A 20,175-nucleotide genomic window follows, 5' to 3' on the forward strand; every position below is an offset into this window, starting at 1 on the left:
GGCCATCTTGGATCCGGGATTTGCTGCAGGGAGGAAGGTAGGAGACCCCCGGAGCAACGCGATCACATCGCGTTGCTGCGGGGGTCTCAGGGAAGCACGCAGGGAGCCCCCTCCCTGCACGATGCTTCCCTGCACCGCCGGCACATCGCGATCATGTTTGATCGCGGTGTGCCAGGGGTTAATGTGCCGGGGCGGTCCGTGACCGCTCCTGGCACATAGTGCCGGATGTCAGCTGCGATAAGCAGCTGACACCCGGCCGCGCTCCCCCCGTGAGCGCGGCCGATCGCCTATGACGTACTATTCCGTCCTTGGGAAGTAAAGCCCACCCCACATGGACGGAATAGTACGTCTAATGGCAGAAAGGGGTTAAACATTCCAAAAATTCCTGTGAAGCACCTGAAAGGTTAATAAACTTCTTGAATATGGTTTTGAGCACCTTGAGGTGTGCAGTTTTTAGAATGGTGTCACACATGGGTATTTTCTATCATATAGACCCCTCAAAATGACTAAAAGACTTCAAATGAGATGTGGTCCCTAAAATAAAATGATGTTGTAAAAATGAGAAATTGCTGGTCAACTAACTCCCTAACAAAAAAAATTTTGGTTCCAAAATTGTGCTGATGTAAAGTAGACATGTGGGAAATGTTACTTATTAAGTATTTTGTGTGACATATCTCTGTGATTTAATTGCATAAAAATTCAAAGTTGGAAAATTGTGAAATTTTCAAAATTTTCGCCATATTTCCATTTTTTTCACAAATAAACGCAGGTAATATCAAAGAAATTTTACCACTATCATGAAGTACAATATGTCACGAGAAAAGAATGTCAGAATCACCGGGATCCGTTGAAGCGTTCCAGAGTTATAACCTCATAAAGGGACAGTGGTCAGAATTGTAAAAATTGGCCCGGTCCATAACGTGCAAACCACCCTTGGGGGTAAAGGGGTTAAATGAGAAGGTGTGTCCAAACTTTTGGTCTGTACTGTATATACATTTGTGTGTGTGTGTGCTGTGTATATACATGTGCGTGTCCATGAATATTAAAAAGATGCAAAATATGCACAATTTTTTTGGATGTACATAAAATCACTCCAAGGAAGGACTGGATTCCATTTCTGTAAAAACTTTGCAACCTTTTTAAAAAAAATCACAATTGATGCATCAGCCAAAAACATGTGGAAACTCCAAGCCCTGCCCAAAATGTCAAACATGAGAAAAGCAGGTTATCGCATATAAAATAAAGTTTAAAAAAAAGGCAAAAACAAAATGAATAAGGCGCAAATAAAAAACAGGAGAAACCCCCGCCACCCCCCCCCCCCACCAAAAAAAAAAAAAGACGAAAAGACACAAAACACAAATGCAATAAAGAATAATTTATTATTATTTAGCACCCTTCAGTTTGTTCTCGAGCCATGACGACTTGATGGATGAATGATCTGTAGGAAGATCAATCTTGTGCAAGTCTAGATAGGTCCACCAGGGTCTTCTTCTCTATTATCTTAATTGTATCAAGCCAATGGGTTGCTGGTCTTCCTTTTTTCCTTGTTCTTTCTATTCTTCTGACCATGATGTTCTTCTCCAGTGATTGCTCTTTTCATATGATGTGTCCAAAGTCGTAGCTTGGTGATCCTTGCTTCGACTGACATGTCTGGCTTGATTTGTTCCAAAACTGATTTGTTTGTTCTTCTTGAAATCCATGGTACTGATAACATCCTTCTACTGCACCATATTTCGAGGACGTTGATTCTTCATTTTTCTTTATGTTTAGGTTTCGCATTCATGTTACCACAGAAAACACCAAACTATGTACGAGCTGTGTTTTCATCACCAGTGAAATGTTCCTTGATTTGAAGACCTTGTCCAGTGACTTCACTCTTGATTTGCCCATAGTTATTCTCCTATTGACTTCCGGTGTCATCGCTCCACCTTGAGTGACCATCGATCCCAGTAGGTTGAAGTTCTAGTTTGCAGCTGTCCATCTCAAATGTGTCCCGTTCGTACCTGGCAGTAGTTAATATCTTTGTCATCTTTGTATTGAGTAGCAGTCCCATGTTTGAGCTCTCCGCCATGACACTTCATAATAAGGCTGTCATTCTATCTGCGCTTTTTTCTATGAATTGATGCAATGTAAATTTTAGCAGTAAAAAAAAAATCTGCGACAAAAATTGCACCAAATCGGGTTGATTTTGTCCTGCAGATTTCATTGTGTGGATTGCAAAGGGTGAAATCCATGGTAAGAACCTACAGAATAAATTGTAAATTGACAAGCTGCGGATCGAAAATCAGCACTGCAGGTCAATTTATGCCAAGGCAAACAGGATCATGGGGTGCATTAAAAGAGGTCTGGATACACATGATGAGAGCATTATACTGCCTCTGTACAAATCCCTAGTTAGACCGCACATGGAGTACTGTGTCCAGTTTTGGGCACCGGTGCTCAGGAAGGATATAATGGAACTAGAGAGAGTACAAAGGAGGGCAACAAAATTAATAAAGGGGATGGGAGAACTACAATACCCAGATAGATTAGCGAAATTAGGATTATTTAGTCTAGAAAAAAGACGACTGAGGGGCGATGTAATAACCATGTATAAGTATATAAGGGGACAATACAAATATCTCGCTGAGGATCTGTTTATACCAAGGAAGGTGACGGGCACAAGGGGGCATTCTTTGCGTCTGGAGGAGAGAAGGTTTTTCCACCAACATAGAAGAGGATTCTTTACTGTTAGGGCAGTGAGAATCTGGAATTGCTTGCCTGAGGAGGTGGTGATGGCGAACTCAGTCGAGGGGTTCAAGAGAGGCCTGGATGTCTTCCTGGAGCAGAACAATATTGTATCATACAATTATTAGGTTCTGTAGAAGGACGTAGATCTGGGGATTTATTATGATGGAATATAGGCTGAACTGGATGGACAAATGTCTTTTTTCGGCCTTACTAACTATGTTACTATGTTACTATGTTATGCTAGAGTTTTGTATGCAGCCTGTGGATGGGATTTGGAAAAATTTCATCAATAATGCAACTACCGTAATAGGCTGCAAATTCACCATGTAAAAAAAAATCTGCAGCGTATTCCTTACATGAGAACAAACTCTAAGACATTTTGTGCAGCAGAGGTGTGCGCCAACTGTGATAAATGGGTAACAGTCTCGTTTTCACTAAACTAACAATCCATTACCAATTTTCTAAATAAAGCAATTATTTCTGTCTTCTGTGAAGTAGAGGGCTGCGTGTACCACAAACTGACATATGGAAATGCTGGAAGCTTGCAAATATATTTCCAGCTGATTATGTTTGTGTTTCTACGTGAATTCATCATGGGAGATAATATCCACTTCTAGAAACTGAGCTGAAAGATGTAAGAAAACACACACAGTAAATTGTACTTCAAAGTCCAAGGTGCTATACAGAAGTCAAATAACCAAGGCAATACACGAGAGAACACAATTTTTTTTTGTAGATTTAGCTCTGATGTTGTCCATGCAAATTAATCTGTGCACTAATGTGTTACACCGTTAAGATGTTTGATAAGAGAACGATTAACTGTTTCATCTTAGGTATTCGAAAAAAGCCTCGACAAAGTAACAAATGCTGTAGGTCTTTAAGCTAAAGGGCCAAAGTGCAGACAAGAGATGAGCAGAAAGATTTGCACAACCCTAGTTCAGTGTCCTCTTTGATATTCCGTGGCAGTGCCATCTTCCTTGGCTGGAACTCGAAAGTTGGCATCCTGGACGCCCCATGCAATTACTAGACCACCATAATGTCATGGTGTCATGGGAGGCTTCGTCACTGGAGAACCAAGGTAATCACAAGTGGCATCTGGGATCCAATTCAATGGTCTAACAATCAAGAAGTACTGACCCAGATGTTGGACAAGGCTAAAACTTTTGCCCCGATTCAACAAAGCTTTTACAAGTCTGGAGTAAAAAGCTTTGAAAAGTCGCAACATTTTTTGCATTTTCTCATCAGTTTTGCCAGAATTTGCGAAGCTGGGGTGGGATGAGATATGGCGGAGGCATGACACCACAGTTAATCTAATTCATGACGAACTGTAGCGTTCCTTGCACCAAAAATCTTACTCCAGTCTCTGATTTCTGACATGGTCCTGGAGGCGCACGCTGCTTGTCAGATATTCCTGATAAGAGGCATACAGATCTTGATTAATCAGGAGAGTCTGACTCCCAAGATGCCCCCGTCATCAAAAAGTGTGAAAATTGACACATAGAGAAATGTCTTTTTCTGGTCTAAGGCTGGTTTCACATTTGCGTTTTTTGCCGCTGCATTTTAACGCAAAAAACGCATGCGTTTTTTGTTGTTGCTATATTTAACATTAAAAATGCATGCGCTTTTTTGTATGCGTTTTGCCGCGTTTGACGACGCATGCATCGTTTCTATGCTTGCGTTTTGTTGCGGAAATGCAACATGTAGTAATTTCTAGAGGCGTTTTTTTGCTGCAAAAAAACGCATGCGTTTTTTGCGGCAAAAAAACGTATTGCTGTCTATGTAAACGCATGCGTTTTTAAGCACATGCGTTTGGTTGCGTTTTTTAACGCATGCATTTCTATAGAAAAAAACAAGTCTACACACTAATAAGCCACCCCCCACCATCAAGGTGATAAAGGGATCCAAACCCTAACCCTAGGGATCCTAACCCTAACCCTAGGGATCCAAACCCTAACTCTAACCCTAGGGATCCAAACCCTAACCCTAGGGATCCTAACCCTAACCCTAACTCTAACCCTAGGGTTCCTAACCCTAACCCTAGGGATCCTAACCCTAACTCTAACCCTAGGGATCCAAACCCTAACCCTAACCCTAGGGATCCTAACCCTAACTCTAACCCTAGGGATCCTAACACTAACCCTAACACTAGGGATCCTAACCCTAACCCTAGGGATCCAAACCATAACCCTAACCCTAACCCTAGGGATCCTAATCCTAACCCTAACCCTAGGGATCCTAACCCTAACCCTAACCCTAGGGATCCAAACCCTAACCCTAACCCTAGGGATCCAAACCTTAACCCTAACCCTAGCCATTTCTATTTATAGTGGGTTTTCTAGTTGATTTTTATGATTGGCAGCTGTCACACACTAAAGACGCTTTTTATTCCAAAAAATATTTTTTGCGTTACCACATTTTGAGAGCTACAATTTTTCCATATTTTGGTCCACAGAGTCATGTCATATGCCCTCTGTAGTCCCATTGGCGGTGTCTGGATCTTGATTTTTCTCTTGTGAAATTTCTCATCATGCTTACCAAAAACGCAAACGCAGGAAAAACGCATGTAAACGCGTAAAAATGCCGCGTTTTTTAACCGCATGCGAAAACGCATGCGTCTAAAAAACGCAGCGTTTGCACGCGTTTACATGCGTTTTTTTTCACCACCTGCGTTTGCGTTTTAAACGCAAATGTGAAACTAGCCTTACTTGGTACTTATTACACTTTAAGAAAACTTCTGGCATGTCATAGAAATCATAAATGGTGTCGAGATCCCCCCAAACAATCACTATAATGAAGAAGCATAAGTGCTGCTGTCCTCCAAGCCTGAAGATGCACTCACAGACTATCTAATGAGCCATTCTTCACACTTGGAGGTCAGAGAGCTTCTTCATTTTAGCTTCTTTTTAGTAACGTCTACTGTATGAAATGTGAAAGCATTTTGATAATCTGACGTGTAGGCAATCAAATCCTCTAAGTGATATTGTTTCTTCCAAATGCATGAATATAAAGTATTGCACAAAGAATCCCTTTTTATTCTGTGCAAAGTAAATGTAACTAAATTCTCAATAAAATGTTTGATAATCAGTATCTCGGTTTTTATATGAAGAGCAGCATTTACAGTAATAACAACACGGCAGTAATAAGAGCTCGATCCGATCCTCCGACTGCCAGTGAACAACCGCAGAACATGATCCGCTGATCATTGAGAGCCATTACTATTAAAGACTTGAATTTCCTCCTTGTTGCCGGTCAAATCATTGAACGAATGAAAAATCTCCATTCACATTACACAATTTGGGAAAGATGAATGAGATTTTTTTTTTCACTCGCCTAAACGATTTCATGCGCGATGGATGGGCGTTTTTTGGACACATTGATCAGTCGCTCAACACATTCATATTACACAATTATTGTGACCGATGGGTCGTTGAAATCGGCCGGTGTAAATGCGTCGTAAGTGTTCGCCAAGCTGTACTGCCATAGAAGCCATCTAATGTGTACTATATCTTATAGCCTTCGTAACTCATTACACAATATGTTTTACTCACCACAGGAGGCATATTTACCACCATCATGGTCAGACAGGACAGTCCTGTGTCATCTTGAACGCTTGCATCACATTTCAGATTCAGCAGTAGACGCGCTGCTTCACTGCGATCTAAGGAGGGCAAACATTACCATGAACAGCTGAATAATCATTTTCTTAGTCTAAGGCCTCATTCAGATTTCCATTTTTCATATCCATATTTTTCATGGGCAGAACACACATTATAGCCTATGGGGCCATTCACCTCTAATTGTTTTTTTCTGCAGACCAAGTGTTTGCAAAAACATGGAGATGTCTGTTTTATTTGAGTCACAGCGAAAACTCTTCCATTCAAATCAATGAAAAAAGAGAACACAGATGGCGTCCGTGTGTTATCGTTTTTTGCTATTTAATAGTTAGGAGAAGCTTGGAATTTAATGGATAGCACACTGATGATAAAAATGGACTCGCGGACCAAAAAGGGTTACAAACCTATAACAGGTACAGTGAAGAAAAATGGCCGTCTTTTATCTTGTATGCAAAAAAAACAAACAAAAAGATGTGTTGATGAGGCCTAAAGTAAACGTGACATGAGTGTTTTATACATTTTTGCAATCTAGAAATGTTCCTTGGTTCTATAGAATATTAGAACCACAGACAGCACAAAAAATGCTTTACTTGTGTTGAAAATGCCACTTACTGCTGCCCTCTGTTGCAAATGGTTGAGCCATTTTCAATATTATTTAACCACTAAAGGTACCGTCACACTAGACGATATCGCTAGCGATCCGTGACGTTGCAGCGTCCTCGCTAGCGATATCGTCCAGTGTGACAGGCAGCAGCGATCAGGCCCCTGCTGTGCTGTCGCTGGTCGGGGAAGAAAGTCCAGAACTTTATTTGGTCGCTGGACTCCCCGTAGACATCGCTGAATCGGCGTGTGTGACACCGATTCAGCGATGTCTTCGCTGGTAACCAGGGTAAACATCGGGTTACTAAGCGCAGGGCCGCGCTTAGTAACCCGATGTTTACCCTGGTTACCATCGTTAAAGTAAAAAAAACAACCGCTACATACTTACCTACCGCTGTCTGTCCTCGGCGCTCTGCTTCTCTGGTCTGGCTGTGAGCACAGCGGCCGGAAAGCAGAGCGGTGACGTCACCGCTCTGCTTTCCGGCTGCCCGGCGCTCACAGCCAGACCAGAGAAGCAGAGCGCCGAGGACAGACAGCGGTAGGTAAGTATGTAGCGTTTGTTTTTTTACTTTTAGGATGGTAACCAGGGTAAACATCGGGTTACTAAGCGCGGCCCTGCGCTTAGTAACCCGATGTTTACCCTGGTTACTGGGGACCTCGGGATCGTTGGTCGCTGGAGAGCTGTCTGTGTGACAGCTCTCCAGCGACCAAATAGCGACGCTGCAGCGATCCGGATCGTTGTCGGTATCGCTGCAGCGTCGCTTAGTGTGACGGTACCTTTAATGACAGCCAATGCGCCTTTTAACTGACCTTACATATAACAGAATAGCCTCCCCATACAGGTGACAATCCAGCATCTGTCGGTTGTGCACTATAGCTGACAACTTGCTGCATCAGCCACGATCAGTGTTTGCACCGTCCAAATCTGTTTAACCCATTAGATGCTGCTGTAAACAGTGACTACATCATTATATATGGTTAACACAGTGTGGGGGCTTCCTCTTTATCCAAATTGGTGCCCTCAGATCATGATTGTGTGGTCCTGATGTTTGCGATGGCAATTCATGACCAAATAGCGGCCTTAGAGTCTGACGGCTGTTGTAACCTGTTCAGAAGTTAGAGGCATTTAGGTGGTAAAAATACAAATTTTCATTTCTGTCATACCACTTTGCATTAATTCCTGTAAAGCACCTGAACGGTTAATAAACTACCTGACAGCAGTTTTTGATATGTCAGGGGGTGCTATTTTTAAAATGATATCACGTCTGGGGGTTACCCAATATATGAGACCCCTAAAGTCACTTCAAACAAGGATAAGTCCCTAAAAAAATAAATTTAGTAAATTTCCTTGAAAAAATGAAAAATTGCTGCTACAATTTTAAACCTCCTAAAATGCTAAAAAAATAAAATAACATTTTACAAATGATGCTGATGTAAAGCCGACATGTGGGAAATGTTATTTATTAATGTTTTGCTGTGGTATGACCATCTGGATTAAAGAGATAATCATTCAAAGCTTGAAAATTGCTAATTTTTTAACATTTTTCTCAAATTTTTGATATTTTTTATAAATAAACACAAAACATATTGACCTGAATTTACCATTATCATAAAGTATAATGTGTCATGAAAAAACAGTCTCAAAATCACTGGGATTTGTTGAAGCGTTGCAGAGTTATTACCACATAAAGTGACACTGGTCAGATCTCAAAAATTTGGCTCCGTCACTAAGGGGGTTAAGCCCTATCCTCTTTCTTGATCTAATGGATGGCACAGAAGGCTGGTGAATCTAGGGAACATGGCTTAAATTAGATTGACAATGGTGCAAACCTTCACAGTAGAGAATATTAGTAAGTAATATATACACTGCTCAAAAAAAATAAAAGGAACACTAAAATACCACATCCTAGATATCTCTGAAATATTCCAGTTGCAAATTATTATTCATTGCATAGTGGAATGTGTTCAGAACAATAAAACATAACAATGATCAATGTAAATCACATCTAATATCCCATGGAGGTCTGGATTTGGAATGATACTCAAAATCAAAGCGAAAAAATCAAATTACAGGCTGATCCAACTTCAGTGGAAATGCCTCATGACAAGGAAATGATGCTCAGTATTGTGTGTGGCCTCCACTATGACCTCCGTACTGTACAACACCTGGGCATGCTCCTGATGAGGCGGCAGATGGTCTCCTGAGGGATCTCCCAGACCTGGATTAAAGCAGCCGCCAACTCCTGGACAGTCTGTGGTGCAACGTGACGTTGGTGGATGGAGCGAGACAGGATGTCCCAGATGTGCTCAATCTGATTCAGGTCTGGGGAACGGGCGGGCCAGAACATAGCTTCAATGCCTTCATATTGCAGGAAATGCTGACACACTCCAGCCACATGAGGTCTGGCATTGTCCTGCATTAGGAGGAACCCAGGGCCAACCGCACCAGCATATGGTCTCACAAGGGGTCTGAGGATCTCATCTCGGTACCTAATGGCAGTCAGGCTACCTCTGGCGAGCACAAGGAGGGCTGTGCAGCCCTCCAGAGAAATGCCACCCCACACCATTACTGACCCACTGCCAAACCGGTCATGCTGAAGGTTGTTGCAGGCAGCAGATCACTCTCCACAACATCTCCAGACTCTGCCATGTCTGTCACATGTGCTCAGTGTGAATCTGCTTTCATCTGTGAAGAGCACAGAGCGCCAGTGGCGAATTTGCCAATCCTGGTGTTCTGTGGCAAATGCCAAGCATCCTGCACGGTGTTGGGCTGTGAGCACATCCCCATCTGTGGATGTTGGGCACTCAGACCATCCTCATGGATTCGGTTTCTAACCGTTTGTGCAGACAAATGCACATTTGTGGCCTGCTGGAGTTCATTTTGCAGGGCTTTGGCAGTGCTCCTCCCGTTCCTCCTTGCACAAAGGCGGAGGTAGCGGTCCTGCTGCTGGGTTGTTGCCCTCCTATGGCCCACCCCAAGTCTCCTGGTGTACTGGCCTGTCACCTGGTAGCGCCTCCAGCCTCTGGACACTACGCTGACAGATACAGCAAACCTTGCCACAGCTCGCATTGATGTGCCATCCTGGATGAGCTGCACTACCTGAGCCACTTGTGTGGGTTGTAGAGTCCGTCTCATGCTACCACGAGTGTGAAAGTACAACGAACATTCAAAAGTGACCAAAACATCAGCCAGAAAACATTGGTACTGAGATGTGGTCTGTGGTCCCCACCTGCAGAACCACTCCTTTATTGAGTTTGTCTTGATAATTGCCAGTAATTTCCATCTGTTGACTATTCCATTTGCACAACAGCATGTGAAATTGATTGTCAATCAGTGTTGCTTCCTATGTGGACAGTTTGATTTCACAGAAGTTTGATTTACTTGGAGTTAGATTCTGTTGTTTAAGTGTTCCCTGTATTTTTGAGCAGTGTATTATAGCTTTGTTACAGCATTTTTTTTTATGTTATTCCTAAAGTGACTGACCCCTCTACAGAAGGATTTGTAGGTACCCCTCTACAGAAGGATTTGCTTTCTCTTATGGATTCACGTCTGTCCTTGTGCTTAAAATGTGCAGCTGTTAAAAGTAATATTTTACACACATTTCCCTAAGATCTACATGACAGCCGCTGTTAATGTTGGGGGGGGGGGGGAAGACGACAACGCATCACGCCGATCGCTGTGGGACCCTACCTTCAGTCTGCATCTGAAGTGTGCTACCTTCTTGTGTGTCATTCTTACCTAATTCTGCAGCTAGGTGCAGAGCTGTGCGCTGCTTGTGGTCTCTGGCTTTGGTGTCTGCATCTTGTTTCAGAAGAGCTTTTAAAGAGTTAACTGCATCATATTTGGCGGCGTAATGCAGAGGTGTCTGGTGCCCCATTGTTACTGCATTAATGTTTCCTGCAAAATAGGAAATAAGATAAATGAGCAGTGTAACATTTTATAAATGTAAATCTAATGCATCTATCATCTATCTATTATCTGTCTATTTATCTATCTATTATCTATCTATTATCTGTCTATATATCTATTATCTATCATCTATTATCTATCTATTATCTGTCTATTTATCTATCTATTATCTATCTATATATTTATTATCTATTATCTATCTATCTATCTATCTATCTTTCTTTCTATTATCTATCAATTATCTATCTATCTATTATCCATCTATATCTATCTATTATCCATCTATTATCTATCTATCTATTATCTATCATTTATCTATCAATCTATTATCTATCAATTATCTATCTATCTATTATCTGTCAATTATCTATTATCCATCTATTATCTATCATCTATCTATTATCTATCATCTATCTATTATCTATCTATTATCTATCTATCTATTAATTATCTATCTATCTATATCTATCTATCTATTATCTATCTATTATCTATCTGTTATCTATCTATATATTTATTATCTATATATCGATTATCTATCTATCATCTATTATCTATCTACTATCTATCTCTCTATGCTATATGGACATTTACAGGAGCTTTTCTGGTCTGTAACAGCTTCCCTCTTCTTTGAAGAATTTCTACAAGATTTCGGAGGTGTTTGTGGGAGTTTTTGCCCTTTCATTCAGAAGAGCATTTGTGGGGTCAGACCCTGATGTTGTGGGCAGGCCGGGATCACAATCTCCGTTCTGATCCACCCCAAAAGTGTTGGAAGGGTTGAGGTCTGAAGGCTGTGCAGCTGGTCATGTACTTCCAACACGCTCACCCTCCATGTCTGTATGGACCTTGTGAAATGGGGAAAGTCATGGAGAATGGAAAGGGTCTTCCCCAAACTGTTCCCACAAACCTGTAAACTACAATTGTCCACAATGTCTTATGCTGAACCATTTAGATTTCCCTTCACTGGTACTGAGGGGCCGATGCCTACCCCTGATAACAAGCCCATAGCATTATCCTCCACCATCTGTATAGCGGGCACAATGCAGTCAGGGGTAACGTTCTACTGCCATTCACCAAACCCAGACTCCTCCAGAGTCCAGTGGTGGCGGTTTTACACCTCTCTATCCAATGCTCAGCATTGTGCTTGGTGGTGTACGGCTGAATGCAGCTGCTCGGCCATGGAGCTCCCGGCAGGGGCGCAGTGTTTGTGCTGATACCAGAGGATGTCTGGACTCTGCTGTTATGGAGTCAGCAGAGTGTTGGTGACTTCTCTGCCATCTGCTCCTCAGCACTCGGTGTTCCCGTTCTCAGTGGCGTAGGGAGGGAGGTGCGGGGGGGGCGGTCCGCCCCGGGCGGCACAATGCTGGGGGCGGCCGGCGCTGCAGGAGAAGAAGATAAAAAAAAAAAAAGACGCCCCTTTAAATCTTCGGGCGGCGCCGTCCGCCGCCACGACCAGGGCCAGCTCCCCCCACCCCCGGGTCCCGCCCCCGCCCCCGCCCCCCGCTCTAATACTCACCTCTCCTGGTTCCTGCGGCTTCAGCGTCCTCTGACTCTGCGACGTCTCAGAGCAGAGGGCGCGATGACGTCACTACTGTGCGCGCCGCTCTGCCTCTCTGTCCTGAGCGTCGCAGAGCCGGAGAGACGCTGACTGCACCGGACCTGCGCTGGGAACGGGAGAGGTGAGGATTTTACTTTTTTTTTTTTTTATTTATTTCTGACTGTCTGGGGCTGGGGCAATGCTGGAGACCATGGGGCAGAATGCTGGACACACTGGGGCAATACAGGAGACCATGGGGCAGATTGCTGGACACACTGGGGCAATACAGGAGACTATGGGGCAGATTGCTGGACACACTGGGGCAATACAGGAGACTATGGGGCAGATTGCTGGACACACTGGGGCAATACAGGAGACCATGGGGCAGATTGCTGGACACACTGGGGCAATACAGGAGACTATGGGGCAGATTGCTGGACACACTGGGGCAATACAGGAGACCATGGGGCAGATTGCTGGACACACTGGGGCAATACAGGAGACCATGGGGCAGATTGCTGGACACACTGGGGCAATACAGGAGACTATGGGGCAGATTGCTGGACACACTGGGGCAATACTGGAGACCATGGGGCAGAATGCTGGACACACTGGGGCAATACTGGAGACCATGGGGCAGAATGCTGGACACACTGGGGCAATACTGGAGACCATGGGGCAGAATGCTGGACACACTGGGGCAATACAGGAGACTATGGGGCAGATTGCTGGACACACTGGGGCAATACAGGAGACTATGGGGCAGATTGCTGGACACACTGGGGCAATACAGGAGACCATGGGGCAGATTGCTGGACACACTGGGGCAATACAGGAGACCATGGGGCAGATTGCTGGACACACTGGGGCAATACAGGAGACTATGGGGCAGATTGCTGGACACACTGGGGCAATACTGGAGACCATGGGGCAGAATGCTGGACACACTGGGGCAATACTGGAGACCATGGGGCAGAATGCTGGACACACTGGGGCAATACTGGAGACCATGGGGCAGAATGCTGGACACACTGGGGCAGTACAGGAGACTATGGGGCAGAATGCTGGACACACTGAATACTGGAGACCATGGGGCAGATCTCAGGACACATTGAGGCAATGCTGGAGACCCTGGGGCAGACTTCTGGACATACTGGGGCAATACTGGAGACCATGGGGCAGATTGCTGGACACACCGGGGCAATACTGGAGACCATGGGGCAGAATGCTGGACACACTGGGGCAATACAGGAGACCATGGGGCAGATTGCTGGACACACTGGGGCAATACTGGAGACCATGGGGCAGAATGCTGGACACACTGGGGCAGTACAGGAGACTATGGGGCAGAATGCTGGACACACTGGGGCAATACTGGAGACCCTGGGGCAGATTGCTGGACACACTGGGGCAATACTGGAGACCCTGGGGCAGATTTCTGGACACATTGAGGCAATGCTGGAGACCCTGGGGCAGACTTCTGGACACACTGGGGCAATGCTGGACACTGGGGCAGATTGCTGGACACACTGGGGGTAATATACTGGACACACTGGGGCAATGCTGGACACTGGGGGTAATATGCTGGACACACTGGGGCAGACTGCTGGACACACTGGGGGTAATATGCTGGACACACTGGGGCAGATTGCTGGACAACATGGGGGTAATATGCTGGACACACTGGGGGCAGGACTTGAGGCATGGGCAGAATGTAGATACGGGGCATGATTGGAGACACGGGGCAGGATTGGATCATGGGGCAGGACGGATACGATGGAGGCTGGTGGGGCAGGATGGGGAGATCATATGGGGTAGAATGGATACTCATGAGGGCAGGATACGAGAACATATGGCTGGAGCCAGGAATGAGATAAACGGGGCCAGGGTGGGGAATATTATTACCATAGGGGATAATTAAGGGATATTGTTACTGCAGTGATGTATTTATTTTATTTTTTGAGTATACTGTTTTAAATGGGGGGGCGGTCCTGTTACTGTGCAGAGTGACACTATATCACCTTTTTTTCTTCATGTGGTGTAATGTAGAAGTTGTGAAAAATTAAGTAATGTGTTCTGCAAGCGGAGCTCGAGATAACTGTGTTATTTCCTGCAGAAACGAGTCCTGGCTGGAAGGAATGATGGCGGTCTGTGCTGGCTGAAAGATGAAGGACTTCACCTAGAGACGTCACTGGTGAGTCAGTGTTACCTATACACTGACACTATACACTGTATACTATATAGAGGTCCTGTGTATAATGTCACCAGTGATCTCTGTATTACCTCTACACAGACACTGCATACTAAGTACAGATCTCCTGTGAATACTGGCACTTATGGTGATAGTATTGTGTTTTTTTTTTTATTACTGATCAGTATTGTAGTATTCAGTCACTATGTGGTGGTAATATGTGGTCTGGAAATGGTGCGGTGGTATTTGTCCCTTGTATGTAGTATTATTCGGTCACTATGTGGCCTGGTCATGGTGTGGTGGTATTAAGTCACAGGTGTGGCATGTGGGGGTGACACCATTAGGCCCAGTTTAAGTTCTACAAAACAGGAAAACCATTTTTGGTAACCTTTGTGTGTATTGAGCTGGGGGGGAGGGATGGGGGGGGGGGGCGCCAAACTCGGGAACAGCCCCGGGCGGCAAAAGCTCTAGCTACGCCTCTGCCCGTTCTGTAACGTTAGGGGGTCTCCTCTTCGTGGCTGAGTTGCTGCGGTTCCTTCCACTTCTCAATATTATCACTCACAGGTGACTTGTCACCCCGGATCCTCCTATTACAGTATGGCGCTGGTATCAGTGAGCTCTTCAGGACGAACCATTCTGGTTCAATGTATGGCCAGGCAAACTATGTTACATTCTTCCTTTCCAGAGGTTTTCCTGAAGGACAGCTCCAATATATGCCAGTGTATAGCCATATAGTCACACAGCTCAGCCAATAGCCTACATAGTTAAAAAAAGAAAGCAAAAAAAACCCAACTATGCACAGCGCTCATTCTTGTGCTGTAATTATATCCATGCTTTATATACTACACTATGAATAATTCATACTTCATCCATTGCATAATGCATTATATTTATTGTATGAACACAATGTCATGGCAGTAAATTTATGGATGAGTAGCAATAAATTTGCTCACCTCCTTGCTTTAATAAAAAGCTGACCATGTCGGGGTAATCCATTGCAGCTGCCACATGCAGCGGAGTTACTCCATAATGATCGGGCCTGTTTATATCCGCATGTCTTTTGATCAGGAATTGTGCCACTTCAATGTGCCAGCTCTTGGACACCTAGATATGAAACACACGTCACCTCCGCCCAGCAGCAGCCACCTACGTCCATTGTTATGGTGTCAGAAGAGGTCACCTCACCTCATGCATCACTGTCTGGCCATGTCTGTCCACCTCATTTACACTGGAGCCTTGGGCCAGAAGATTATCAATGGTCTGAAAGCTGATCTGCAAAGTAACATATGACATTCAAGAAGATGACAGATACCATTGTACATCACTTTTTGGTTTATATTTACTTTGCCTTAGTGATCCTGAGTTACAGCCTGTATTATACTCCAGAGCTAAACTCACAATTCTACCAGGATCAGAGCTGAAATCTCAAGCATTCCCTAGTGGTTCTATGTTTGCTTAGAGATTGTGCTGCTGATTGGCATTCATTACTGCAAGCACTATATGGTAATGTAAAGAAAACTAACTGTCCCCTGCATGAGAGGGGCTCTGACTACACCAGCAAAATAGTGAGTGCAGCTCTGCAGTATAATATAATGAGGTAACTCAAGATCAGTAAAGGATAAGTAAAGTAAAGCACGTACACAGTGACTGCACCAGCAGAATAGTGAGTGCAGCTCTGGAGTATAATACAGGATGTAACTCAGGATCAGTAATGTAATGTATGTACACGGTGACTGCACCAGCAGAATAGTGAGTGCAGCTGCGGAGTATAATACAGGATGTAACTCAGGATCAGTAATGTAATGTATGTACACAGTGACTGCACCAGCAGAATAGTGAGTGCAGCTGCGGAGTATAATACAGGATGTAACTCAGGATCAGTAATGTAATGTATGTACACAGTGACTGCACCAGCAAAATAGTGAGTGCAGCTCTGGGGTATAATACAGGATGTAACTCAGGATCAGTAATGTAATGTATGTACACGGTGACTGCACCAGCAGAATAGTGAGTGCAGCTCTGGAGTATAATACAGGATGTAACTCAGGATCAGTACAGGATAAGTAATGTAATGTATGTACACAGTGACTGCACCAGAAGAATAGTGAGTGCAGCTCTGGCGTATAATACAGGATGTACCGTAACTCAGGATCAGTAATGTAATGTATGTACACAGTGACTGCACCAGCAGAATAGTGAGTGCAGCTCTGGGGTATAATACAGGATGTAACTCAGGATCAGTAATGTAATGTATGTACACATTGACTGCACCAGCAGAATAGTGAGTGCAGCTCTGGAGTATAATACAGGATGTAACTCAGGATCAGTAATGTAATGTATATACACATTGACTGCACCAGCAGAATAGTGAGTGCAGCTCTGGAGTATAATACAGGATGTAACTCAGGATCAGTAATGTAATGTATGTACACATTGACTGCACCAGCAGAATAGTGAGTGCAGCTCTGGAGTATAATACAGGATGTAACTCAGGATCAGTAATGTAATGTATGTACACAGTGACTGCACCAGCAGAATAGTGAGTGCAGCTCTGGGGTATAATACAGGATGTAACTCAGGATCAGTAATGTAATGTATGTACACAGTGACTGCATCAGCAGAATAGTGAGTGCGGCTCTGGGGTATAATACAGGATGTAACTCAGGATCAGTAATGTAATGTATGTACACAGTGACTGCACCAGCAGAATAGTGAGTGCAGCTCTGGGGTATAATACAGGATGTAACTCAGGATCAGTAATGTAATGTATGTACACATTGACTGCACCAGCAGAATAGTGAGTGCAGCTCTGGGGTATAATACAGGATGTAACTCAGGATCAGTAATGTAATGTATGTGCACATTGACTGCACCAGCAGAATAGTGAGTGCAGCTCTGGAGTATAATACAGGATGTAACTCAGGATCAGTAATGTAATGTATGTACACATTGACTGCACCAGCAGAATAGTGAGTGCAGCTCTGGAGTATAATACAGGATGTAACTCAGGATCAGTAATGTAATGTATGTACACATTGACTGCACCAGCAGAATAGTGAGTGCAGCTCTGGAGTATAATACAGGATGTAACTCAGGATCAGTAATGTAATGTATGTACATAGTGACTGCACCAGCAGAATAGTGAGTGCCGCTCTGGAGTATAATACAGGATGTAACTCAGGATCAGTAATGTAATGTATGTACACATTGACTGCACCAGCAGAATAGTGAGTGCAGCTCTGGAGTATAATACAGGATGTAACTCAGGATCAGTAATGTAATGTATGTACACATTGACTGCACCAGCAGAATAGTGAGTGCAGCTCTGGAGTATAATACAGGATGTAACTCAGGATCAGTAATGTAATGTATGTACATAGTGACTGCACCAGCAGAATAGTGAGTGCCGCTCTGGAGTATAATACAGGATGTAATTCAGGATCAGTAATGTAATGTATGTACACATTGACTACTCCAGCAGAATAGTGAGTGCAGCTCTGGAGTATAATACAGGATATAACTCAGGATCAGTAATGTAATGTATGTACACAGTAACTGCACCAGCAGAATAGTGAGTGCAGCTCTGGGGTATAATACAGGATGTAACTCAGGATCAGTAATGTAATGTATGTACACATTGACTGCACCAGCAGAATAGTGAGTGCAGCTCTGGAGTATAATACAGGATCTAACTCAGGATCAGTAATGTAATGTATGTACACATTGACTGCACCAGCAGAATAGTGAGTGCAGCTCTGGTGTATAATATAGGCTGTAACTCAGGATCAGTAATGTAATGTATGTACACAGTGACTGCACCAGCAGAATAGTGAGTGCAGCTCTGGGGTATAATACAGGATGTAACTCAGGATCAGTAATGTAATGTATGTACACAGTGACTGCACCAGCAGAATAGTGAGTGCAGCTCTGGAGTATAATACAGGATCTAACTCAGGATCAGTAAAGTAAAGTATGTACACATTGACTGCACCAGCAGAATAGTGAGTGCGGCTCTGGAGTATAATACAGGATGTAACTCAGGATCAGTAATGTAATGTATGTACACAGTGACTGCACCAGCAGAATAGTGAGTGCAGCTCTGGAGTATAATACAGGATATAACTCAGGATCAGTAATGTAATGTATGTACATTGAGAAATGTTAAAACTGTACCTTGGATCTTTAACTGACACTAAAACCATTTGTCAGCCATGCACAGTGTGAATGTAAAGGTGAGGAGCACTGTGCGACCACCACTCATATTGACTGTAAATGAAGCAGTGGTCGTACGTGCTCTCTACCGCTGTACTCAGACTGAGACTTTTAGAAACGTTCTCATGATTTATCCCCTATCCTGTAGATATGTAATAAGTGCTCTGTCTGCCCGGTGTTTCATACATAAAGCCGATTGTGACCGAAGATGGAGGGAGATACCTGCTCGCCTTCATTCTTGCTGAGATGTATAAAATATTTTAGAATGGTGAAGTGATTCTTGAAGTTGGTCACTTCCTCTGGGAGATGAACGGACTCCTCACCGATGTCGTCACATTTGTCCTCCAGGCCCACATAGGTTTCAGAAGAAGTGCGACCTACATTCAGGATGCAACAGGGGAGTGAGTTGTAAGGTACTAAAAATATGCGCTTGTGTGGGATCTGGGATGCCTGGTGATGCAGATGGACTGGTGACTTAGCAGTGGAGTGGATTGTTGTATGACTTCCTTTCAGCCAAATTGGTACATACAGCACACAAATGGAAAGGGATTGGGTGAATCAGTACAGCCTTGTTCACATGGTACAGTTTTCATGTATTTTATGTAAACTGTGGACAGAGAAAATGTGGAAATGCAAATTTTATATTTAATTTACTGGATCCACTGCTGGTTTTGGCAAAAAAAAAATAAAAAAAATACATGTATGAAGTCCACCAGGACGACACTAGGCGCAGCGCGAGCCGCACATGCACTACCTGGTTTGGCAATGTCATCTTTCGATCTCTTCAGGAGAGGGAAGTACTTGGTGTATTGAGTGTGTATCCAAGAGAACTTTTCATCAGAAGCCATAACATGCCCCTTTAAGAGAAAAACATATAAACTGAGTCAAAAGCAATCAATGTAAAAATGAAGGTACTTAGAGCCGCAAGTTGGCCAATTCATGTCTGTGCCAATCAGCATTGGCAAGGTGGCCATTTTTTTACCTTTTTATCCGACACACCTGTCCTGGACCAAAAGCTTCCACATTAAAAGGGCAGGTAGGATTCAGCACTTATCCTTATTACATGTGCACACAGAGTCTTTTTGCTGAGTTTTTGGAGCAGAAACGCTAAGTTTTTCTTAGTACTGTAAGCAATGGCACACCAGCTATTGTGGAATCGTTACTGCCATAAGGTACTTTATGGGGGCCGCCCTGCTCTGAATTTCATCTTCTGTATTTCCTGAGAAATCTACTTCCTGCAGGCACCAGGGAGCTGCCTGCATACAGAATTAAAGTGTTATACCTACAATCACATTATTCTTTGCAATGTACTGTAAAGGCATACTTATTGTAACAATACATACAAAGGCCAACATTACCGTTTCTTTCTTATACCTTTATC

The 20,175-nt window shown here is 43.7% G+C and overlaps 1 protein-coding gene across 1 annotated transcript in view; it reads right to left on the bottom strand.

Moving 5' to 3' along the window:
* The window catches only part of LOC138641512 (transient receptor potential channel pyrexia-like), a 243,104-nt gene that overhangs the window by 194,336 nt on the left and 28,593 nt on the right, over positions 1–20,175 (bottom strand). The window contains exons 2-7 of the mRNA XM_069728992.1: positions 19,549–19,651; positions 19,017–19,171; positions 15,768–15,854; positions 15,536–15,686; positions 10,684–10,842; positions 6,279–6,388 (exon numbers count right to left, since the gene is read on the bottom strand). Of these exons, the coding sequence (XP_069585093.1) occupies positions 6,279–6,388; positions 10,684–10,842; positions 15,536–15,686; positions 15,768–15,854; positions 19,017–19,171; positions 19,549–19,642 (756 nt within the window). The 5' untranslated portion in view covers positions 19,643–19,651. The remainder of the gene's footprint in view (positions 1–6,278; positions 6,389–10,683; positions 10,843–15,535; positions 15,687–15,767; positions 15,855–19,016; positions 19,172–19,548; positions 19,652–20,175) is intronic.

The sequence above is a fragment of the Ranitomeya imitator genome, chromosome 6 (genome assembly GCF_032444005.1).
Source record: "Ranitomeya imitator isolate aRanImi1 chromosome 6, aRanImi1.pri, whole genome shotgun sequence".
Taxonomy (NCBI): domain Eukaryota; kingdom Metazoa; phylum Chordata; class Amphibia; order Anura; family Dendrobatidae; genus Ranitomeya; species Ranitomeya imitator.